Below are 26,624 nucleotides of genomic sequence, written 5' to 3'. Positions count from 1 at the left end.
TCCCCAGTGACACGAGCTGATCAGACGAGCTAAATAACTTCTATGCTCGCTTCGAGGCAAGAAACACCGAAACATGTGTGAGAGCATCAGCTGTTCCCGGATGACTGTGTGACCACGCTCTCCACAGCTGATGTAAGACCTTCAAGCAGGTCAACATTCACAAGGCCGCAGGGCCAGACGGATTACCAGGACGTGTACTCTGAGCATGCGCTGATCAACTGTCAAGTGTCTTCACTGACACTTTCAACCTGTCCCTGTCTGAGTCTGTAATACCCTCCATGCTTCAAGCAGACCACCATAGTCCCTGTGCCCAAGAACACTGCCTAAATTACTACCCGACCCGTGCACTCACGTCTGTATCCATGAAATGCTTTGAAAGGCTGGTCATGGCTCACATCAACACCAATATCCCAGAAACTCTAGACCCACTCCAATTTGCATACCGTACCATCAGATCCACAGATGATGCAATCTCTATTGCACTCCACACTGCCATTTCAACTCTGGACAAAAGGAACACCTATGTGAGAATGCTATTCATTGACTACATCTCAGCTTTCAACACCATAGTGCCCTCAAAGCTCATCACTAAGCTAAGGACCCTGGGACTAAACACCTCCCTCTGCAACTGGATCCTGGACTTCCTGACGGGCTGCCCCCAGGTGGTAAGGGTAGGTAACAACACATCTGCAATGGTGCTCCTCAACACGGGGGTGCCTTAGGGGTGCGTGCTCAGCCCCCTCCTATACACCCTGTTCACTCATGACTGCACGGCCAGGCACGACTCCAACATCATTAAGTTTGCTGATGACACAACAGCGGTAGTCCTGATCACCGACCACGACGAGGCAGCCTATAGGGAGGAGGTCAGAGACCTGACCGTGTGGTGCAAGGACAAAAACCTCTCTTTCAACGTGATCAAGACAAAGGATGGAGGTGATTGTGGACTACAGGAAAAGGAGGCCCATTCTCATCGATGGGGCTGTAGTGGAGCAGGTTGAGAGTTCCTTGGCGTCCACATCACCAACAGACTAACATGGTCCAAGCACAGCAAGACAGTCGTGAAGAGGGCACAACAAAACCTATTCCAACTTAGGAGACTGAAAAGATTTGGCATGGGTCCTCAGATCCTCAAAAGGTTTTATAGCTGCACCATCGTGAGAATATTTCCAGGTTGCATCACTGCCTGGCATCACTGCCTGGCATCACTGCCTGGTGCGTACGGCCCTGTAGATCACCTGGACCAAGCTTCCTGCCATCCAGGACCTCTATACAAGGCGGTGTCAGAGAAAGGCCCTAAAATTGTCCAAGACTCCAGCCACCCTAGTCACAGACCGTTCTCTCTGCTACCGCACGGCAATCGGTACAAGTCTAGGTCCAAGAGGCTCCTAAATAACTTCTATCCCCAAGCCATAAGACTCCTGAACAGCTAATCAAATGGCTTCCCAGACTATTTGCATTGCCCTCCCCCCCTCCCTATGGAATGCTGCTGCTGATACTACTCTGTTATTATCTATTTATTGTCACTTCAATAACTCTACCTACATGTACATATTACCTGAATTACCTCAACACTGGTGCCCAGACATTGACTCTGTACCGGTACCCCCTGTATATAGCCTGCACATTGACTCTGTACCGGTACCCCCTGTATATAGCCTGCACATTGACTCTGTACCGGTACCCCCTGTATATAGCCTGCACATTGACTCTGTACCGGTACCCCCTGTATATAGCCTGCACATCGACTCTGTACCGGTACCCCCTGTATATAGCCTGCACATTGACTCTGTACCGGTACCCCCTGTATATAGTCTCCACATTGACTCTGTACCGGTACCCCCTGTATATAGCCTGCACATTGACTCTGTACCGGTACCCCCTGTATATAGCCTGCACATTGACTCTGTACCGGTACCCCCTGTATATAGCCTGCACATTGACTCTGTACCCCTCGGTACCCCTGTATATAGCCTGCACATTGACTCTGTACCGGTACCCCCTGTATATAGCCTGCACATTGACTCTGTACCGGTACCCCCTGTATATAGCCTGCACATTGACTCTGTACCGGTACCCCCTGTATATAGCCTGCACATTGACTCTGTACCGGTACCCCCTGTATATAGCCTGCACATTGACTCTGTACCGGTACCCCCTGTATATAGCCTGCACATTGACTCTGTACCGGTACCCCCTGTATATAGCCTGCACATTGACTCTGTACCGGTACCCCCTGTATATAGCCTGCACATTGACTCTGTACCGGTACCCCGTGTATATAGCCTGCACATTGACTCTGTACCGGTACCCCTGTATATAGCCTGCACATTGACTCTGTACCGGTACCCCTGTATATAGCCTGCACATTGACTCTGTACCGGTACCCCTGTATATAGCCTGCACATTGACTCTGTACCGGTACCCCCTGTATATAGCCTGCACATTGACTCTGTACCGGTACCCCTGTATATAGCCTGCACATTGACTCTGTACCGGTACCCCTGTATATAGCCTCCACATTGACTCTGTACCGGTACCCCCTGTATATAGCCTGCACATTGACTCTGTACCGGTACCCCTGTATATAGCCTCCACATTGACTCTGTACCGGTACCCCCTGTATATAGCCTGCACATTGACTCTGTACCGGTACCCCTGTATATAGCCTCCACCATGACTCTGTACCGGTACCCCCTGTATATAGCCTCCACATTGACTCTGTACCGGTACCCCCTGTATATAGCCTCCACATTGACTCTGTACCGGTACCCCCTGTATATAGCCTCCACATTGACTCTGTACCGGTACCCCCTGTATATAGCCTCCACATTGACTCTGTACCGGTACCCCCTGTATATAGCCTGCACATTGACTCTGTACCGGTACCCCTGAATATAGCCTGCACATTGACTCTGTACCGGTACCCCCTGTATATAGCCTCCACATTGACTCTGTACCGGTACCCCTGTATATAGCCTGCACATTGACTCTGTACCGGTACCCCTGTATATAGCCTGCACATTGACTCTGTACCGGTACCCCTGTATATAGCCTGCACATTGACTCTGTACCGGTACCCCCTGTATATAGCCTCCACATTGACTCTGTACCGGTACCCCCTGTATATAGCCTGCACATTGACTCTGTACCGGTACCCCTGTATATAGCCTGCACATTGACTCTGTACCGGTACCCCCTGTATATAGCCTCCACATTGACTCTGTACCGGTACCCCTGTATATAGCCTGCACATTGACTCTGTACCGGTACCCCTGTATATAGCCTGCACATTGACTCTGTACCGGTACCCCCTGTATATAGCCTGCACATTGACTCTGTACCGGTACCCCTGTATATAGCCTGCACATTGACTCTGTACCGGTACCCCCTGTATATAGCCTGCACATTGACTCTGTACCGGTACCCCTGTATATAGCCTGCACATTGACTCTGTACCGGTACCCCCTGTATATAGCCTCCACATTGACTCTGTACCGGTACCCCCTGTATATAGCCTGCACATTGACTCTGTACCAGTACCCCTGAATATAGCCTGCACATTGACACTGTACCGGTACCCCCTGTATATAGCCTCCACATTGACTCTGTACCGGTACCCCCTGTATATAGCCTGCACATTGACTCTGTACCGGTACCCCTGTATATAGCCTGCACATTGACTCTGTACCGGTACCCCCTGTATATAGCCTGCACATTGACTCTGTACCGGTACCCCCTGTATATAGCCTCCACATTGACTCTGTACCGGTACCCCCTGTATATAGCCTGCACATTGACTCTGTACCGGTACCCCTGTATATAGCCTGCACATTGACTCTGTACCGGTACCCCTGTATATAGCCTCCACATTGACTCTGTACCGGTACCCCTGTATATAGCCTGCACATTGACTCTGTACCGGTACCCCTGTATATAGCCTGCACATTGACTCTGTACCGGTACCCCCTGTATATAGCCTGCACATTGACTCTGTACCGGTACCCCTGTATATAGCCTGCACATTGACTCTGTACCGGTACCCCCTGTATATAGCCTCCACATTGACTCTGTACCGGTACCCCCTGTATATAGCCTGCACATTGACTCTGTACCGTACCCCTATAGCCTGCACATTGACTCTGTACCGGTACCCCTGTATATAGCCTGCACATTGACTCTGTACCGGTACCCCCTGTATATAGCCTGCACATTGACTCTGTACCGGTACCCCCTGTATATAGCCTGCACATTGACTCTGTACCGGTACCCCTGTATATAGCCTGCACATTGACTCTGTACCGGTACCCCTGTATATAGCCTGCACATTGACTCTGTACCGGTACCCCCTGTATATAGCCTGCACATTGACTCTGTACCGGTACCCCTGTATATAGCCTGCACATTGACTCTGTACCGGTACCCCTGTATATAGCCTCCACATTGACTCTGTACCGGTACCCCTGTATATAGCCTGCACATTGACTCTGTACCGGTACCCCTGTATATAGCCTGCACATTGACTCTGTACCGGTACCCCTGTATATAGCCTGCACATTGACTCTGTACCGGTACCCCTGTATATAGCCTGCACATTGACTCTGTACCGGTACCCCTGTATATAGCCTGCACATTGACTCTGTACCGGTACCCCTGTATATAGCCTCCACATTGACTCTGTACCGGTACCCCTGTATATAGCCTGCACATTGACTCTGTACCGGTACCCCTGTATATAGCCTCCACATTGACTCTGTACCGGTACCCCCTGTATATAGCCTGCACATTGACTCTGTACCGGTACCCCTGTATATAGCCTCCACCATGACTCTGTACCGGTACCCCCTGTATATAGCCTCCACATTGACTCTGTACCGGTACCCCCTGTATATAGCCTCCACATTGACTCTGTACCGGTACCCCCTGTATATAGCCTCCACATTGACTCTGTACCGGTACCCCCTGTATATAGCCTCCACATTGACTCTGTACCGGTACCCCCTGTATATAGCCTGCACATTGACTCTGTACCGGTACCCCTGAATATAGCCTGCACATTGACTCTGTACCGGTACCCCCTGTATATAGCCTCCACATTGACTCTGTACCGGTACCCCCTGTATATAGCCTGCACATTGACTCTGTACCGGTACCCCTGTATATAGCCTGCACATTGACTCTGTACCGGTACCCCCTGTATATAGCCTGCACATTGACTCTGTACCGGTACCCCCTGTATATAGCCTCCACATTGACTCTGTACCGGTACCCCCTGTATATAGCCTGCACATTGACTCTGTACCGGTACCCCTGTATATAGCCTGCACATTGACTCTGTACCGGTACCCCTGTATATAGCCTCCACATTGACTCTGTACCGGTACCCCTGTATATAGCCTGCACATTGACTCTGTACCGGTACCCCTGTATATAGCCTGCACATTGACTCTGTACCGGTACCCCCTGTATATAGCCTGCACATTGACTCTGTACCGGTACCCCTGTATATAGCCTGCACATTGACTCTGTACCGGTACCCCCTGTATATAGCCTGCACATTGACTCTGTACCGGTACCCCTGTATATAGCCTGCACATTGACTCTGTACCGGTACCCCTGTATATAGCCTCCACATTGACTCTGTACCGGTACCCCTGTATATAGCCTGCACATTGACTCTGTACCAGTACCCCTGAATATAGCCTGCACATTGACACTGTACCGGTACCCCTGTATATAGCCTCCACATTGACTCTGTACCGGTACCCCCTGTATATAGCCTGCACATTGACTCTGTACCGGTACCCCTGTATATAGCCTGCACATTGACTCTGTACCGGTACCCCCTGTATATAGCCTGCACATTGACTCTGTACCGGTACCCCCTGTATATAGCCTCCACATTGACTCTGTACCGGTACCCCCTGTATATAGCCTGCACATTGACTCTGTACCGGTACCCCTGTATATAGCCTGCACATTGACTCTGTACCGGTACCCCCTGTATATAGCCTCCACATTGACTCTGTACCGGTACCCCTGTATATAGCCTGCACATTGACTCTGTACCGGTACCCCTGTATATAGCCTGCACATTGACTCTGTACCGGTACCCCCTGTATATAGCCTGCACATTGACTCTGTACCGGTACCCCTGTATATAGCCTGCACATTGACTCTGTACCGGTACCCCCTGTATATAGCCTCCACATTGACTCTGTACCGGTACCCCCTGTATATAGCCTGCACATTGACTCTGTACCGGTACCCCTGTATATAGCCTGCACATTGACTCTGTACCGGTACCCCCTGTATATAGCCTGCACATTGACTCTGTACCGGTACCCCTGTATATAGCCTGCACATTGACTCTGTACCGGTACCCCCTGTATACAGCCTGCACATTGACTCTGTACCGGTACCCCCTGTATATAGCCTCCACATTGACTCTGTACCGGTACCCCCTGTATATAGCCTGCACATTGACTCTGTACCGGTACCCCTGTATATAGCCTGCACATTGACTCTGTACCGGTACCCCTGTATATAGCCTGCACATTGACTCTGTACCGGTACCCCTGTATATAGCCTCCACATTGACTCTGTACCGGTACCCCTGTATATAGCCTGCACATTGACTCTGTACCGGTACCCCCTGTATATAGCCTGCACATTGACTCTGTACCGGTACCCCCTGTATATAGCCTCCACATTGACTCTGTACCGGTACCCCTGTATATAGCCTCCACATTGACTCTGTACCGGTACCCCTGTATATAGCCTCCACATTGACTCTGTACCGGTACCCCTGTATATAGCCTGCACATTGACTCTGTACCGGTACCCCTGTATATAGCCTCCACATTGACTCTGTACCGGTACCCCTGTATATAGCCTGCACATTGACTCTGTACCGGTACCCCTGTATATAGCCTACACATTGACTCTGTACCGGTACCCCCTGTATATAGCCTACACATTGACTCTGTACCGGTACCCCTGTATATAACCTCCACATTGACTCTGTACCGGTACCCCCTGTATATAGCCTCCACATTGACTCTGTACCGGTACCCCTGTATATAGCCTCCACATTGACTCTGTACCGGTACCCCTGTATATAACCTGCACATTGACTCTGTACCGGTACCCCTGTATATAGCCTCCACATTGACTCTGTACCGGTACCCCCTGTATATAGCCTCCACATGGACTCTGTACCGGTACCCCCTGTATATAGCCTGCACATTGACTCTGTACCGGTACCCCTGTATATAGCCTCCACATGGACTCTGTACCGGTACCCCCTGTATATAGCCTCCACATGGACTCTGTACCGGTACCCCCTGTATATAGCCTGCACATTGACTCTGTACCGGTACCCCTGTATATAGCCTACACATTGACTCTGTACCGGTACCCCTGTATATAGCCTCCACATTGACTCTGTACCGGTACCCCTGTATATAGCCTCCACATTGACTCTGTACCGGTACCCCTGTATATAGCCTCCACATTGACTCTGTACCGGTACCCCCTGTATATAGCCTCCACATTGACTCTGTACCGGTACCCCCTGTATATAGCCTCCACATTGACTCTGTACCGGTACCCCCTGTATATAGCCTCCACATTGACTCTGTACCGGTACCCCCTGTATATAGCCTGCACATTGACTCTGTACCGGTACCCCCTGTATATAGCCTCCACATTGACTCTGTACCGGTACCCCCTGTATATAGCCTGCACATGGACTCTGTACCGGTACCCCCTGTATATAGCCTCCACATGGACTCTGTACCGGTACCCCCTGTATATAGCCTCCACATGGACTCTGTACCGGTACCCCCTGTATATAGCCCCGCTATGGTTATTTACTGCTGCTCTTTCATTATTTGTTATCGCTTACTCTTACTTTTTTTTGTATTGTATTTTCTTAAACCTGCATTGTTGATTGAGGGCTTGTAGTAATAATTTCAACTGTTATATTCAGCGCATGTGACAAATAAAATTGGATTTGATGTTCTGTTCATATTTTTGTTCAGTATTTGAAGGTGGTGAGGTTCTGGAATACGCTTTAGTACTGTAGAACATAGAAATGCAATTATATTCATATGCTGTAGAATGACCTAAGGTAAATAAGGTTCTAGAATGTCTAAGTTAATTGATTTATTGAGACAAAATCGAGTGAAAGATCACATTGGATATGATAATGTCACAGTGGAGGTTGAACTGGAGGAAAGAAATACTTTTGTCAACAAACAACTATGCTACCTCAATGCACAATTCAGAAGAAGGGGTGACGACCAAATATTGAATTTAAAGCAGACATTTAATAATGCATTAAAAAAAGTTAAGCACCAGTATTAACACGCATAAACATTATATACAACAATTGGAGCTAGCTACTTGGTATCAACAACAGATGAAGGAAAAGCAGTTGCTCATGCAGATCTTATGTGTACATATATCAAAGTGTTACCATGGTATCATCAGCACTTTTCCATTTTCAGAATAGACTGTCTTTATTTGCATGAATATTCCTTACAGCCACTTTTAAGTAATACTCTGCTTCAATCATCAATCAAATATGTATCCAAGAAATACCAACCAAATATATTAAGTTTAAATATCTTTAATCAAAAAGTAAACCATAACCATTAAAAGCATTTACAGAACTTTTTGCCATGTACTACAGCAAGGGTAAAGTCCATAATAAATACAAAAAATGGCTACATACAACAAAATAATGGGGCTACACAGATGCTTTTCACCCTGTCCAATGTTTGTCAGAAAGTGCAGAGGGAGGGAGTCTGCCAGACATTTTGTCCAAACCCAATTAAAATGTTTCCTTAAACGTCTCTGAGACTAACTTTAGCAGAGACTTTCTGTAAATAAGAAAATCAGCCTAGGCACTTGTTGGGCAGAGAGAGAGAGCAACCAATTTGATTGGTCGCTGCTTCCTGCCCGACACCCTGAAGTCCCTCCCTCATACAGTCGTCATCAGTTTCAGCGAGCCCGCAGAACGGAAGCGGAGGATCTTCTTCTTCAGGTTGTGAGAGGCCTTGATCTTGACGAAGGCCTTAGCCTGGGCAATGGTTACTTCCTGAGGCCCAGCGCCCTGCCCTGCAAACTGGGGCCAGTTCATCCCTCCACTCTCCTCAGAGTCACTGCTGATAGTGCTCTCCGCAACAAAGTCCACCTCACTCAGGCTGGACTCGCTGTCCCCGAAGCAGTTGGTAGTGTAGTTGCTCCGCTCGTCCTCACTGGTGTCCATGATGGTGGAATGGAAGAGTGAGGCGCACTCTGCGGAGTACTCAGAATCGCTGCCGGCCACGTAGGCGTAAGGGCTGGTGAACTGCGCGTTGGAGGGCAGGTACATGGTGGTGGTTGTGGAGACCTGGCCGAGGAGCTCCCTCTTCTGCCTGCGGTGGGCTCTCCTGAGGGCCTCGTCGTAAGGCACCTCAGTGATGGCTCTCAGCCTTCCACGGTTGTAGTCCTGTCCGCTTGTCCGCTTGTACTTGGGCTTGGCCACCACCACCTCCCTACCATGGTAGCCGTGATGCCTGGTCACAGTGGACCTTGTTGTAGACACCATGGCCATGTGTTTCTCTAGGACCCGGCCCTCAGGGATAGATGCTGGGACGGTGCGCTTGGCCCTGGAAGATGCCCCCCTCTTGGAGGAGACTTTGTGCACATGTTGTACCTCCTCAGGCTGACGAGACTTCCTAGATCCTCCAGATCGGTGACTGTTCTCCCTCGTCCCCGCCATCTCTGATGATACAGGCTCAGCATGTGCGTGCGTCCCCCTATGTGGTTTCAGGGAGGCGCTCTTCACCTTGACAATCTTAACGTTTTTGCCCCCCTTGCGGAGCTTGACCACCTGCCTCTGGGCGGGGATGTACTGGGCACTGACCATGTGACCCTGACTCTCATCCTGGCTCTGGGAGGAAGACCCCAGACTCACCAGCTCCAGCATTGGCCTCTTTTCTTTAGTGTGCCGGGCTGTATAGACTGAGACCGCAATGCTCTTAGGGCTTTTCTTGGGAGCGCCTGTTTTGGTGAGGTCTCTTGGCAGTGTCTGGGAGAGTTTAGTAATGTTTTCCTCTTGAGCATTAGGGAAATAAGATTGCGTTCTCTCTTTGGGGGAGGAGTTGGCATTGGGGGCGCCCAGGTCTTGGTAATCCTTAGACAGAGGACCGGTCGACGACGGAAGTCCTTTATTGGTTGGCGCCTTCTTTTTCAACAGACTGTTGGCGTTGGTCACCAGGCTGTTGGTGTGAATGTCACTGCTGTTGATTGTGGCATATCCGTTCTGAGGTTGGCCCAAAGACTGGGACGCCATCCCAATTTCTAAGAGGAGTTCCCCTTTGCTCTCCACTGACCACTGTCTCTGTTGGGAGCCTGTTCCTGGATCATTGTTACTGGCACCTCCTGCATGTAAACACGTCTGCCAGGTTGGTTTGAGGTCAGTAACAGGAGCAGTCCACAGTCCCTGTGGCTGCTGCTGCCCAACACTAGCCTGCCTCACACACAGACTACCCTGCCTTAGGATGCTCTTGGAGGGGTCTGTGCTGATGCTCGTCCGTGGCTTGTTGGTCCTAATGGGCTGAGCCCTCCTCTGAAGCAGGCTGAAGATATAATTGTCCAGTCGTTTATTAGCGGGCGAGTGGGAGGCAGACCAAGAAGTGCTCTGGGGCACCAGAATAGGCTGCTGCTCCAGTTTCTGACAGTCACTGGAGCCCTCGATGCAGCCGCCGCTCTTTGACAGCCCTCCGTCCTCTTTGAGGTGTTCGGCCAGAGACTGTAAGAAGATGGGGTTCTGTACGGCCACGGCGTGGAGGGGGCTGGGATAGCGGTACACGTCACTGCCATTCTTGGCAATCAGGTCACAGTGGTACTTGGACTGGATGTCTTGAGTGGAGGTATCTGTAGAGGGGGAGTAGGGAGCAGAGGGGGACCTCCTGACTGTCCCTGACGTCTGCTGCTCCTCACACTGGCCCTCGCACTCAGCACAGTTACCCAGCTCATCTGAAAACCAGACAGGAGACAGAGGATAAGGACTACAGAACAACAGATACACCACTAGTCATTCATATGGAAACCACACAGGGCTACAGTATAAAACCGGGATGGGTGACTTTGATGGGGGGAGGCACAAAAATCTGAACTCATCATAGGGGGCTGCAGTGACTCGTGGGTCTGTGTACCGACATCCATACCCACACATGCTGTCAGAGCTGGCTCCAGCCTTTTGGGGGCTCTAATCTACATTTTATTGGGGTGCCCCACCACCTCTCGGAAGAAAACATTTTAGTGGCCCCCTTCTTGACAGCAGGTAATTCTTATTTTTTTTGTTCATTTCCTGCAATTCTCCACATTTTGCCATGGGGCATGGAGAACATTTTGTAGTTTTAAAGCAAGTTTGTTGGAATTCTACACATTTTGCCATGGGGCGGAGAGAAGATATTTCTATTTTATATCTAATTTCCTGCAAATCGACTCCATTTGCAATGGTGCGGAGAAAAACATTTGCAGTTTTACAGTGCATTGCCACATTTTAAGTTACAGCCTTATTGTAAAATGTATTAAATAAACATTTTTCCTCATACCTCATAATGACAAAGCGAAACGTTTAGAATTTCTGCAAACATATAAAAACAAAAACATCTTATTTACATAAGTATTCAGACCCTTTACTATGAGACTCAGAATTGAGCTCAGGTGCATCCTGTTTCCATTGATCATCCTTGAAACAACTTGATTGGAGTCTACCTGTGGTAAATTCAAATGATTGGACACGATTTGAAAAGGCACATACCTGTCTATATAAGGTCCCACTGTTGACAGTGCATGTCAGAGAAAAAAACCAAGCCATGAAGTCGAAGGAATTGTCCACAGAGCTCCAAGACAGGATTGTGTCGAGGCACAGATCTGGGGAAGGGTACCAAAACATTTCTGCAGCATTGAAGGACCCCAAGAACACAGTGACGTCCATCATTCATAAATGGAAGAAGTTTGGAACCACAAAGACTCTAAAGGTGGCTGCCCGGCCAAACGGAGCAATCGGGGGAGAAGGGCCTTGGTCAGAGAGGTGACCAAGAACCTGATGGTCACTGGCAGAGCTCAAGGGCTCCTCTGTGGAGATGGGAGAACATTCCAGAAGGACAACCATCTCTGCAGCACTCCACTAATCAGGCCTTTATAGAAGAGTGGCCAGACGGAAGCCACTCCTCTGTAAAAGGCACGAAAGCCCGCTAGGAGTTTGCCAAAAGGCCCCTAAAGGATTCTCAGACCAGGAGAAACAAGATTTCCTGGTCTGATGAAACCAAGATAGAACTCTTTGGCCTGAATGCCAAGCGTCACGTCTGGAGGAAACCTTTTACTATCCCCTACGGTGAAGGATGGTGGTAGCAGCTTCATGCTATGGGGATGTTTTTCAGGGGCAGGGACTGGGAGCTAGTCAGGATTGAGTGAAAGATGAACGGAACAAAGTACAGAGAGACCCTTGATGAAAACCTGCTCCAGAGCGCTCAGAACCTCAGACTGGGGGGGTGAAGTGGCCCAGCCAGAGCCCGGACTTGATCCCGATCGAACATCTCTGGAGAACCCTGAAAATAGCTTTGCAGCGACACTCCCCATCCAACCTGACAGAGCGTGAGAGGATCTGCAGAGAAGAATGGTAGAAACTCCCCAAATACAGGTGTGCCAAGCTAGTAGCGCCATACCCAAGAAGACTCGAGGCTGTAATCGCTACCAAAGGTGATTCAACAAAGTACTGAGTGTAAAGGGTCTGAATACTTTTGTAAATGTGGTATTTCCATTGATTTATTTTGATAAATTAGCAAACATTTCTGTAAACCTGTTTTAGCTTTGTCATTATGCGGTTTTGTGTGTAGATTGATGAGGGGGAAAAAAATCAATTTTAGAATTAGGCTGTATGTAACGTAACAATGTGGAAAGAGTCAAGGGGTCTGAATACTTTCCGGAGGCACTGTATAGCTAATTTCTTGCAATTCTACTCATTTTGCCATAGGGTGGAGAGAAATGTTTGCAGTTTTGATATGATATCGGAGTGAAAGCGACTAATAAAATTGCACTTTGTGTATTCTACTATTCTAACTCTCAACATTAAGTTGAGATCCAGAGACACCCTCCGATTGGAAGTTGATCCGCGGGCTTAGTTGCCCATCCATAGCATAAAACAACAGATACTGTACCACCAGTTACCACACCATTTCCTCATTGCAACTATAATGCCACACAGAAGCTTACAGTAGAGTAGGTGTGTAGTGTTGACAGGCTAAGCAAAGCAAACCATCCTCTCAATATGCTAACGAAGAAGGCAGTTGGTTTGGACGTGTTAATGGTCCTTTTGTTTGTGTCTTATCATCACAGGTGTGGCTGTTAGTTAGAGCTGAGCCATCTGCCTGGCCTGGCTGGGAATCCAGCTCAACTGATAGGGCCATATCCCAAATGACACCGTATATAGTGCCTATAAGGCTCTAGTGCACTATGTAGGGAAAAGGGTGCCATTTGGGACACAAATAGTGTTTGGGGTTTCCTTCCTACTCTTTTTTTCTCGTTTGAAACTGAATCAAAGAGTTGTCACAACAAACCCCACTAATGGCAATGACACCAAGGAAACAATTAGAAGTTGAACTGGGGCCAGCTGGAACAGAGCTGAGACCCAAGTTAAGTGGATATGTGGTGGGTGGGTGACGGCCTGATGGGGGTCTTTGGGGAAAGAAGGAAAGAGTGTGTGTTTATACAGCAAAGGACAACAAAAGGATTCAGCCTGTTTGTTGCTCCCAAGATAGACCATGTGAAATAAAACACCAGGACCCTGTCATATCAATGGGCCCTAGGCTTTGCTGTGCTGTCTTATGCTAGGCTAGGCTGTCCAGTGGTGTTCTAGATTTTGCTATGGGAGGCTGTGCTGTGGCGGTCTATGTTGTGCTGTACATAGACCGCCACTATGCTACATTTAATTTTACTTCCTGAAATAATTTAAATGAATTGGCCCAAACCCTGGTGCTATGGGGGCTGTGATGTGGGGGCTTCTCTCTCACCTGCAGATTTGAGCCTTCCCTCGGAGGCACACAGTGATGTGTCAAGGGGACTGCAGAAACAGGTGCTGGAGCGACAGTTGGACAAACACTCGCTGAACACCGAGTTGGAAGAGTTGGAGAGGGACCCTGAAGCGCCGTCGCTCAGCTCGTAAAAGCCTGGATAAAGAGAGAGACAGCGGCACCGAGAGAAAGGGCAGAGAAACAGAAGTGAACATTTTAACACATTGATTTTTACACACTTCATGGAGGAAGCTGTCATCCAACAACTTATCACATGACAGGCTGCGGCTATTAAAATAATTAAGGCAGAAAATCTCAGGCATTTAAAAAACAATGCTTTGTGTAGATAGGGTTTATACTAGATTGTTATATTTGCAGCATAGCATACCCTACTTCCGCTCTGTAATTTATTGGCAAGCTTGCCAGTGGAATGCTAATTCTCTATATGCCCATTTTGCAAATGTTTTGCATTGTCAGTCATTTGTATGTCATATTTGTATTAATTTGCTAAGACAGGGGTTCTAAAACTTTTTGGGGCCAGGGACCCCTTTGTGATAGCAAACTCATCAGGGACCCCCTCAATCAGAACACAACTCGGAACTCAGAACACAAAATATTATAGAATTCGTTTTTTACTGTGACTTTTGCAGTTCATGGCCGGGTGAACCAAATCTTGGACCCAGGAAAGGTTTCAGTTTTCAAGCTCAGCTTTCAAGTTTTCAAGCTCAGCTTTCAAGTTTTCCAACAATTCTACACATTGTCATGGGGCAGAGATACTTTTTTTCAGCTTTAAGGCTAAAATACTGCATTTGTACACATTTTGAGACAGAAAGAAAACATGAGGCACAGAGAAAAATAGCAGTTTTGAAGCTTGAATTGCAGTGCATTTAGCTTCACATTTCTTTAAGGGGAATACAATAAGTAATGAGTTGGAAAATGTATAATTGGTGGAGTCCTGTGGATACCAATATCCCTGTGAGCCTCCCAGACCAATGTTGCCCAGGGTTAAGAACATGAATTGTAGATTAAAGGAGCTATATGTAATATTTTTGCATTGTAATTTCAGAAAATGTAGTTAATACATCTACAGTAATAGTGTCGCACAATATCCCCCCCCCCCCAAATGCTATTGGGCACACAAAAAACGTCTCTTGTTGTCAAATTCTCTGGAGCAAGCAAATCTCTTGTCAAATTGACTGGGGCTGAGCAATATCTACATGTCTGAAGCTTGCCCCAGTTCATTTGACAACAAGAAACAGTCCGTATGCACCATTAGAATGCAATTGTTATTGCACGCCCAATAATAAAAATGTATAAAATAATAAAAATGATCCCTTGGCCAACATTTGTTCAATCTGTTGTTAGTAATATTCATTAAAAAAAAAAGAAACGTAAATCTTTTTTTAGGTACACCACCCAACTTACGAAAATTGTTCGCTCCTACAGACAGTGAGTCACGAGGCTATGGCTTGCTATATAAAGCAGGCAGACAGGCATAAAGGCATTCAGTTACTGTTAGATTAAACCTTCTAAGGAACTGCCACGCAGTGCTAGAGGCATCACTACAGATCCGGATTCGATTCCGGGCTGTGTCTCAGCCGGCCCCGACCGGTAGACCCATGAGGCGGCAAACAATTGGCCCAGTGTCGTCCGGGTTAAGCGAGGGTTTGGCCGGCCGGGATGTCCTTGTCCCATTGCGCTCTAGCGATTCCTGTGGCGGGCCGAGCGCATGCACGCTGACAAGTGTGTCAGTTGGACAGTGTTTCCTCCGACACATTGGTGTGGCTGGCTTCAATGTTAAGAGAAGTAGTGCAGCTTGGCAGGGTTGTGTTTCGGAGGACGCATGGCTCTCGACCTTCGACTCTCCCGAGTCCATACAGAAGTTGCAGCGATGGGACAAGACTGTAACTACCAAATGGATATCACGAAATAGCGGTAGAAATAACAAAAAATAAAATAACTACAAAAATAACAAGTGACTTTGAGCGTGGTATGATCGTCGGTGCCAGGCGCGCCGGTTCCAGTATCTGACATACCTTTTTATGTCTTTACCGAGAATTGTGCGACAAACAAAAAACATCCAGTCAGCAGGTGTCCTGTGGGTGAAAATAGCTTGTTGATGAGAGAAGTCAAAGGAGAACGGCAAGAATTGTGCAATCTAACAGGTGAGCCACAAGCAGAGAAATAACGGCGCAGTACAACAGTGGTGTGCAGAATGTTATCTCGGAAGACACAACTCATTGATCATTGTCACGGATAGGCTATTGCAGCAGACGACCACACCAGGTTGCACTCCTATCAGCTTAAAACAAGAAGAAGCGGCTCAAGTGGACAAGCGATCAACACTGAACAATTGAGGAGTGAAGAAACATTGCCTGGTCTGATGAATCGCGGTTCCTGTTGTGTCATGCTGATGGCAGGGTCAGGATTTGGCATAAGCATCATAAATCCATTGCCCTGTTCTGCCTGGTGTAAATGGTACAGGCTGGTGGCGATGGTGTAATGGTGTGAGGAATGTTTTCCCGGCACACATTAGGTCCCTTGATACCAACTAAGCAATGATTGAACACCACAGCGTATCTGTAGCTGTTCTGGAGGAAAAGGGGGGTCCAAAACGGTACTATACGGGTTTACCTAAAAATATCTATATTTGTTATATATTTTGAGATCAGTCCACAGACCCCACTTTGAGAACCCATGTGTTAAAAACCCTATACCTTGGGGGATTACACGTTCTGCAGTATCCTCAACTACTTAAGTTGAAATGGGATCCTGGGTGGCGCAGCGGTCTAAGGCACTGCATCTCAGTGCTAGAGGCTTCACTACAGACCCTGGTTCGATTCCAGGCTGTATCATAACCGGCTGTGATTGGGAGTCCCATAGTGTGGTGGACAATTGGCCCAGCGTCAGGTTAGGGTTAGGGTTTGGCTGGGGATAGGCCATCATTGTAAATAAAAAATTGTTCTTAACTGACTTGCTTAGTTAAATAAAAGGTTAAAAAAAATAAAAATTGGTAAAAAAAAGAAGAAAAAAAATCACTCAGTCGACAGATCCCACTAATCATGTCTAGTTTCCACAGGGTAACATTCTGAAGTAGAACCTTTAGAATCCATTCTAATTTTATTGTAAAACCAGACTAACCTGAGCTCGGGCGGCTGTCTGTCTCCACGTGTTCACGTGACACCTCCGTGTCCAACCGGAGATCACTGATCTGCCTGTCCAACTCCTGCAGCTGATTGATCAAACCAGCATCTCTCCTTCTCAGGCAGTTCTGGAGGGAAACACACGCACAGGTAACACAGTTAGTTACAGTCGTACAGCAGCTACAGTTAGTTCGGCCTTAGCTCTTGTCCAGGGTGTTGCTTGTTAACGCTGAGCCTTCAACCCTGGACTACAGCTAGTTCTGCCTATGAAATCTACAGTTGGCCCCATTCTGAGGGTGTCTCAGGGAGAGTTTGGACATGCAAAAAAAACATTTCCAATTTACACATGAATATTAATACACACTTGTGAGTAAGTAGCCTTGCACAAGCCTTGGCTCATATGAGCAGGAGCCTATCTCCTGTTTCTGTAGCATGAGGCAGCTTGATGTACAAGTACACCCCCTGGATGCTAATCTATCACAGGGTCTTACCCCCAATCTATCTCCGTACTGCTGAGTGCCAAGCAGAGACGCATTTTTACAGTCTTTGGTATGACTCTGCCGTGGATGGAACTACCAACCTTCCAATCTCAGGGCGGACAATAACCACAAGGCCACTGAGTTGTACATGGGACAAATATAATCACCAACCAAATGATTATTATAGCTTAATCCATAGTGTTGATCTGTATTGCAACAGAATGTTTAGCTCCTTATTTTTGGTTCCATTTCTGATGAATTCCATAGCCTTGAATGTTGGTCATTAAAAGTAAGTCTGTAGTTACTGTGCTGCAAGTCTTCAACATCTTGGCGAGACCATGTCGCCCTATCAGAACCCATTAGTATCCCAGACTAAATTAGAATCACGTCTTGTGGGAGCAAAACAATATCTCCATCAAACACGCAGGTTATGTGGAACAGCCAGGGTCACACATGACATCACCCAGATCCCGTGGTGGTTACATTTCTCCATTCCGCTCTAGACTGTGGTTTGAAAATGTCAACCATGAAGGCTCAGTGACAGCAGACCCTATTTGCATTTGCTACATTTGTGACAATTATGTGACTACAGACATAGGATACATTACTCCCAATTACCTGCTTGTCATCTCAGAAGGCCTGTCCCCTGTGCATTAAGCATTTTAGCTACCATTTGCTCCATGACTGAGCCCAGTAATGACACACATGCACACGCATGCGCGCGCGCGCGCGCACACACACACACACACACACACACACACACACACACACACACACACACACACACACACACACACACACACACACACACACACACACACACACCTGGCTATATTGAGATGCAGCCCTTCCTCTCGCTGCAGCAGCAGATTGGCAGGCCATAAAACCAGGCCTCTGACAGGAGGCATTGGGTGATTTATGTGCTCTGAGCATGCTATGGCTTCAGAGACCATTTCCACACAAAGTACCATTTGGGAAAGGCATCTCTAGCAGAGGCAGAACAACGTTTGTTTTGCTGAATAAAATTACCCTCCCGCTGGGTTGATAGGGTGACTGAACAAACCAGTGAGGATGTGTAAATGTCAAAATGTTATTTTATTAGGGAATGTCTGTGTAGGCTGAGAGTGAAATGGTCTGTAATAATAGAATGACAATTGAAAACCAATCGGATTTATTGTAGGCCTACAATAAACCCTATGGGGATAGGGTATAATACAACAACTGCAACTTTTTCCCCCAATACATTTTAATACTGAGTCCATTCATGATTTTTGCCCTTACTGCCTTATTGAACCCAGGTGTGTTTTGGTTGGTTTAATGGCCTAATCTCAAAGAAGCAGCCAATAACTCCCTGGCATCCTTTAACAGCAGCAGGGGGTGGGAGATCTGCTTGTAAAAGTTACTTTCAGTCACCCCATCCATTGTAACGCATCAGTAAGACTCATTGAAGCGGCTGGACCCCCTCACAGACCACATGAGTACATCAGGAGTTTCCTTCTCCCTTCAGGAAGTTTCATTTAAATAGCCATCCTTCTATTCTCTATCATTTCTGTGGGAACCTCTTGTCCTCTGGAGACCCAATTGCTTGCATTGATTTATAATGACAGATCAATCTAATGGAATCGTTCATTTATTGTAATCATTAGAAAATAATTACATTGAACTTTTCCAAAATATTAGGTTACAAATGTATACAGGATTTTATATGTGAGTGAGTGAAAAAAAGCCAACAGCAAGTCATATGCTACTAAAGGGCCACAGTTAGAAAATTATTCTGGAAAGTAGTCTGGAAATCTAATTTACAGGCCTGTTTTTTATTTTAAACTTATCATAGACATAGACCACAATCGTTGACAGACTTCGCACCTCTTGTCTGCGCCTGCCTGGCGAAGCAAACTCAACGTCGCCAACTTTTATCAGTAGGCTTGTCTTGGCTATGTTCCGCTATGTTCTCATTTTCCCTGGACGTGAATGGAGTGGAGCTGCAACTCAGTCAGAAAATAGACCTCTTGTTGATCAATTTGGATAGTCTCAATCCAACGATACACTAATAGAGATACGTGTATTTCACGACCGCTTTTGAAATGTAGGCTAACCAAAACATAACGGACGCAAATAAAACTCAGCCAAATGATGATCACTAGTATTAACGTTATCCCAAACACTTTTATGGAATAAATACATTACTTTAGATTCAGTCTACATACCAGTTGTTTTCTTAGCAATAAAATATTTTCTTCTAGAAGTTTTTCCTCCGAGTTCAAGTAATTCCCCTCGTGCGTAACGCACATTAGATCTACTGTTGGTATAGAGTACTCCTGGTGATTCAACACATTTCTGACCAGTAATTCCTGTCGCTGTCTCAAGTATTCCAGCTCTCCGAGACCGGCTAGAGTGGCTTCAAATCTCTCCCGAGTTCGCACCCGATCCATCTCTGCCTCTATTCTTTCCCTGGAGCGCTTATCGAATGGTCTCCTTTCCCGAAACTGTAATGTGCAATCCTTAGAGGCCAGCATCTCTGCAACAGCAGCCGTTTGTTTCATTGTATCCATATCCAAGAAGCGACGATTTACAACATGTAACTGGCAACAGCGGGCCACATACAATCACTGTGAAGAGCCTAGAAAATCATGACGCGCATCAAAAACGTTGATGTGCAGACGCACATATCATGGTCTAATCTTCCAGACCACTAAATGACTTGTCCATAACTTTTGTCTGTTGGAGCGGCTATCCCAACAACCTGTATACACTGGACACCAATTGCGTGCGTAAAACTGGTCCGTTTGATATTCAGACACCGTCGTGGTCTCCAAGATAAACGGACAAATCTAAGTGCTTTTCAGTTTGCACAAATCAGAAAAAGCAGCATGATCAAAACGTGAAAGTTCAAATATAATGTCGAGCAGGCAATGTGTAGATGCTTCTCTGGCAAGCAGCTCGCACTGTTCTGATGACAGTGGTGAGTAGCGTTGGACCACCTCTCTCTTTGGAGACCCATCTACTTTCTCCGTGGTAGCAACATGTCTTAGTGCCTGCCCCCCTAGTTTTCTCACCTTCTCCCTAATTGATTGACCCTTCCCCATTTCTGGGATATAAAATAATAACTTAGAGTTACAACCGAAATATAGGATTCGTTTAATGTTCTTGCAGATATAAAATGTGCTTTATTGAATATAATTCGCCTAACAATTGCAACTAGGCTAATAACTCCAAGAGCTGAGATTCTGCAGTCAGCGTTGTGGCTATTTAATCTTTAGTAGGCATACATATGAACTCGATCGATGACAATAAATGCAAAAACAACTATGTGATGAACAATTACCCGTATCGTGTTTGTAAAAGGTGTGGCACATTATCAGACTAGCCTGGTCTAATGTAATGTGATTTGCAATTAAAATGTGTGAACATGCGTGCAATTTGCACCTATTAATTGCGTTTTATTAATAATTAATTAGGCAATTACGTCATATTTATTAAGACAAATATGGTATGCAAAGGGTGTGCCTGTTTTCCCATAAGAATGAGATTGTGTTCTCTACCTAAAGAGGAGGGCGCCATCCTGTGTTAAGAAACCCCAGAGAGGCAGCTTCTACAGGCTACATTGTATGGAGCGCATTTAACCCTACAGCTTCTTAATGATCTTTTCTATTGATAAATACTATTTTCATGACATTTAAAGGAGAGAGTTTATCAATATGTAACAAGTTTACAAAGACATTTTATTTCACAAGATTGTGAAATAAAATGATTAATGGTCATCGTAATCATTATGTCTTTAGTCCTTAAACTTCACAGTGCATAAAAATACAACCAGAGAAGCTACAACACCCAGTCATTATAGCTTACCAGATATTACGCCTTTAATAAACAACCAACCCTAGTTTTTTTCCCCTTGGGGCGTGCATGACAAGAAACCATATAGGTTTTCAATACCAGCCTCTCTATCACTCCCTTGTGCTTGTTCTGCAACTTTACTATTGATGTGTGTACTTGCCCAGGGAAGGTTTCCATACCATCCGATCACAAAGGACGGGAAATCATGTCTGAGGCTAATTTTAAACATAGAGTCTTGCCTACAACATCATTCTAGACAGCATTGTAAACATCTGCTATCCCCACAGACACATATTTATTTTTGTAACCTACATTTGTGCATTGCTAACTAGGGTTTATGGTGCAGTTCGATCCAAATTAAATCCATTCAAATGTTGAAGAAAACTGATATCGTGATTTTCTGTTTTCTGTATTTAAAAATAATAACAATGAAGATGAAATCCATTATGGAAAGCGCCTCAGGCGGACGGCATCTCTCTAAATTGGAATCACGATTTGCATAGCTGTGGATTAGTGCAGATATTTAGTGGCCAGCCGTTCCCATGCAGGCTAATTAAACCACAGAAACACATCTCTAAACTATTCCAGTCAGTTGAGGACATTAAGTTGACCTCACAGACAGTTTGATATTAGCTGAAGTGATTTTCTGCTTGTGGAATCAGAAGGACAAACGCGCACGTACGCACGCACCTTTGCACGCACGCACGCGCACGCACTCACTCACACACACACACACACACACACACACACACACACACACACACACACACACACACACACACACACACACACACACACACACACACAATATCAAACACAACTGTTGGGGGAGTTTCCAGGGCAACACAAAGCTAATCCTTCTCTCTAAACATGACAGGGGATTTAGGAAATGGGAGTCATTGGTAGCTATATGAGAAGCAGATGTTTGACATAGAAACTTGTGACCTAAACAAACATCCTCTGGAAGACATGTCATCATCCAACTAGCATTCCAACATGGACTCAAACAAACACACAAAACAACCTGAAGAAGAGAGAGTGAGAGAGAAAATTAGAGACAGGAGGAAGGGGGAATCAATTTACAATTTAAAATTGACAACAATGAACCACAAATTGTGTGTGTGTGTGTGTGTGTGTCTCTCTCTCTCTCTCTAGGGGGGCGAGGCAATACCATATAAGGAACAGTGGAACAGGAAGTGCCTGGGGATAAATACAAGCACCTTAAGGTTAATGAGATCAGTCAGTGGAGTGGGGCCCTTTGTGCTGCTCTCTCTAATCAAATCCCATTGGCAACCAACTAGAACAGTCCAAGAACACTCTACTCTGTAGCAGCTTGCCATGTTATGTCACTGTGAATGCACTAGTGCACCATATCAAAACCTACCAGCCATATTCAAAAGCAGTGAACATGCCCGAAGTGCTTGGTTTGTCATGCAAAACGTTTTAGTGGATCCACTTTAATCAGTACAGTAGTTCCACTTGCTATGCAAAACGTAGTTCCATTTCCTTAAGGACCTTTATGATTTGTGGTGATAGAGGGAAATGGGCTGGGATGTCTGTGCTCACAGTGCTGTGATATAAAGCCCTACAGGACCAGTGTTCTAATCCAGCTACTGGTTCTTGCATATATTAATGTCAGGCAGGCAGCAGTCTGATGATGATGGGACTGTGGCCCCTCGGCCCCATCATTATTATGACTCTGTCAAAATGGCCCCGTCATACTGGCTCTTTTCAGAAGATGGGCTGTCTGCCACAAATTACCCGCTTTTAAAACACACACACACACACACACACACACACACACACACACACACACACACACACACACACACACACACACACACACACACACACACACACACACACACACACACACACACACACACACACGGGAGTTTGAGTTTCTCCGTCTATAATCCCAGTGATGAATTACCCCATTTATTTAGTAAAGCCCATTTAACAAGAAAGGGAGGTCCTTATGTAGCCCTGGCAATAACACACAGAATAAATGAATATATCTAAATGCATCAAAGGCTGGTGGTTCAAATTCAGATGTCGTGGTACAAATTGAACAAGCACAGCACAGTACACAAGAGGCTTAATATATTACTGTATTCCAGACCCTATTTTTCCCCCTCCTATCAACTCTGAAGGTATAATCGTGTGGTGATGGCTGTCTTAGAAATCCAAATATATGAACGATGTCTACATAATGTAATGTACTGTATGTTGATACCATTCTAAATGCACTGTATTTGAATTGAAATGTTTTTAAATGCTGTGTCCTTGCAGTCAATATAATATTCTGTCTCCAATGCTGATTGGACAAATACTCAGTGTGAGTCAAGGCTATGGGTAAGTTATTGAGCTGTGAGGGCTTTACCATGCCTTCTGTTACACATAGTGAAGCACAGAGGACTCTACACACACCACTATTGAACAGAGCAGCTGAATAGACAGCCTTTCTTTGCACATTAGGCCTATTATTGATCAAGTAATTACACAGGTACTGTAGAACCTAGTATCAAATGTCAAATAGATATGCCAGCAAAAAGTATGACCAAATAAAATAACAATCATTAAGTTTGAACTCTTTTTTAAGGACCCCTCTGTGAGACAGAGAGAGAGAGAAAGAGAGGGATTGAGACATGAGAGAGAGAGAAAGAGAGGGACTGAGACATAAGAGAGAGAGAGAAAGAGAGGGACTGATACATGAGAGAGAGAGAGAGACATAAGAGAGAGAGAGAGAGAGAGTAAGAGGGGGACTCAGACATGAGAGAGAGAAAGAGAGGGACTGAGACATAAGAGAGAGAGACAGAGAGAGAGAGAAAGAGAGAGAGAGAGTGAGAAAGAGAGGGACTGAGACATGAGAGAGAGAGAAAGAGAAAGAGAAAGAGAGGGATTGAGACATGAGAGAGAGAGAAAGAGAGGGACTGAGACATGAGAGAGAGAGAGAGAGAGAGAGAGAGAGAGAGAGAGAGAGAGAGAGAGAGGGGGGGACTGAGACATGAGAGAGAGAAAGAGAGGGACTAAGACAAGAGAGAGAGAGAAAGAGAGGGACTGAGACATAAGAGAGAGAGAGAAACAGATACAAAAATAACTATAATGTAACATTAATCAAGGTAAAGTCCTGATGAATATTTAAAAGTCAAGTCTATGAATAAAGCAGTTATAAATGGCATTATCTCAGCACTGCAAAGTATTTCATGAAGTTGCTGTCTCCTCATTTATTCACTTTGAAAGTTCTCATAATTGAACAGTGTCTAGTTCTCAGTGTGAGGCTTGTGGGGGTGTTTTAGACTGGAAGATTCCGTAAGCGAGGAGGCATAGGCTTCCTCATTAATTAATAACACCTTCCCATGGCTGAAGCCTGTATTCAGAACTACAGGCCCTCGGGCTATGATCAAGTTCACCTTGGTGGACACAGACAGGCAGCGTTTGGTGTGTGTGCATGTGTGTGTATTTGTGTTCTTGTTTGAAATGTCTCTCCTGCTACAGCTGTTTAACACAGCCAGGTCAACCGTGATACAAGTCAGTATTCCACGTCCATCCATGTCTGAGGATGTCGGGAGATGATGTAGAAACCAGCGTCTAGGGGCAACAGTGAGCACTGTTACCTTAAAGTAGGTTTCTGTTTTGCTAGGGCATTGCGGACGGGGATGGCAGATGGGCGTAAGCATCTACCTCTGATTCCAAAAGTTGCACGTTAAAATCCGGCAATAGAAAGATTTTTGTTTTAAGTCTATACCAAATCTTAACCCTTACTATTCGGAGTGAATGTCTAACCTTAAGATTTATGAGTTAATGTCTAAACTCAACCCTAAACTTAAAAATCCTGAGTTAATGCCTTAATTTAACCTTAAAGTGGAACTGCCAGAATTTTAGCAACATGAAATCTTATTCAAATCTGTTCATATACACCCCTAGGAAGAATGACATTTTTTTCTGACAAGCGAACACTTAGCTATGGTCATAAATTCTTCGAATTTGTGAAAATTCTATAGCAATATAAAACGGGAAAGCAGCCATGCAATCTGACAGTTGATAGACACTGCAGTAAATTAAACCTAATTAAAACATCCGTCTCGCCCAGGACCGGAGTCTACGCAGACCGGTGCACAATAGCCAATCAAAACTACAGTAGGCTTTTATGAAAACAAGCCATTTGCCACAGGGCCCTGCCATCATTTACTATGAACTGGACTGTGTGTTTACAGGCAGTAGGGTCTACCATCATTTACTATGAACTGGACTGTGTGTTTACAGGCAGTAGGGTCTACCATCATTTACTATGAACTGGACTGTGTGTTTACAGGCAGTTGGGTCTGCCATCATTTACTATGAACTGGACTGTGTGTTTACAGGCAGTTGGGTCTACCATCATTTACTATGAACTGGACTGTGTGTTTACAGGCAGTTGGGTCTGCCATCATTTACTATGAACTGGACTGTGTGTTTACAGGCAGTTGGGTCTGCCATCATTTACTATGAACTGGACTGTGTGTTTACAGGCAGTAGGGTCTACCATCATTTACTATGAACTGGACTGTGTGTTTACGGGCAGTTGGGTCTGCCATCATTTACTATGAACTGGACTGTGTGTTTACAGGCAGTAGGGTCTACCATCATTTACTATGAACTGGACTGTGTGTTTACAGGCAGTTGGGTCTGCCATCATTTACTATGAACTGGACTGTGTGTTTACAGGCAGTAGGGTCTACCATCATTTACTATGAACTGGACTGTGTGTTTACAGGCAGTTGGGTCTGCCATCATTTACTATGAACTGGACTGTGTGTTTACAGGCAGTAGGGTCTACCATAATTTACTATGAACTGGACTGTGTGTTTACAGGCAGTTGGGTCTGCCATCATTTACTATGAACTGGACTGTGTGTTTACAGGCAGTAGGGTCTACCATCATTTACTATGAACTGGACTGTGTGTTTACAGGCAGTTGGGTCTGCCATCATTTACTATGAACTGGACTGTGTGTTTACAGGCAGTTGGGTCTACCATCATTTACTATGAACTGGACTGTGTGTTTACAGGCAGTTGGGTCTGCCATCATTTACTATGAACTGGACTGTGTGT

General features: G+C 45.9%; 1 protein-coding gene across 1 annotated transcript; it reads right to left on the bottom strand.

The window, feature by feature from the left end:
- Positions 1-8,313: 8,313 nt before the first annotated feature.
- Positions 8,314-20,653, bottom strand: LOC115138709 (dapper homolog 1-like). Its single transcript, XM_029675839.2, has 4 exons — positions 19,902-20,653; positions 17,214-17,343; positions 14,073-14,228; positions 8,314-11,031 (listed from the first exon to the last, which is right to left on the bottom strand). The coding sequence occupies exons 1-4, from the start codon at positions 20,244-20,246 to the stop codon at positions 8,990-8,992; spliced, it is 2,673 nt and encodes an 890-aa protein (XP_029531699.2). The 5' UTR covers positions 20,247-20,653; the 3' UTR covers positions 8,314-8,989.
- Between the last annotated feature and the right edge of the window lie 5,971 nt (positions 20,654-26,624).

Source organism: Oncorhynchus nerka, linkage group LG12 (genome assembly GCF_034236695.1).
Source record: "Oncorhynchus nerka isolate Pitt River linkage group LG12, Oner_Uvic_2.0, whole genome shotgun sequence".
Lineage (NCBI taxonomy): Eukaryota > Metazoa > Chordata > Actinopteri > Salmoniformes > Salmonidae > Oncorhynchus > Oncorhynchus nerka.
This window is presented reverse-complemented; position numbering and strand designations above follow the sequence as displayed.

Excerpts from the sequence above, each read along its gene's own strand:
- LOC115138709 (XM_029675839.2), bottom strand. The coding sequence starts at position 20,246 with ATGGATACAATGAAACAAACGGCTGCTGTTGCAGAGATGCTGGCCTCT. Across the intron at positions 17,344-19,901 it reads TATTGCTAAGAAAACAACTG|AACTGCCTGAGAAGGAGAGA; the intron begins GTATGTAGACTG and ends GTTTCCCTCCAG. Across the intron at positions 14,229-17,213 it reads AGACAGCCGCCCGAGCTCAG|GCTTTTACGAGCTGAGCGAC; the intron begins GTTAGTCTGGTT and ends CTCTTTATCCAG.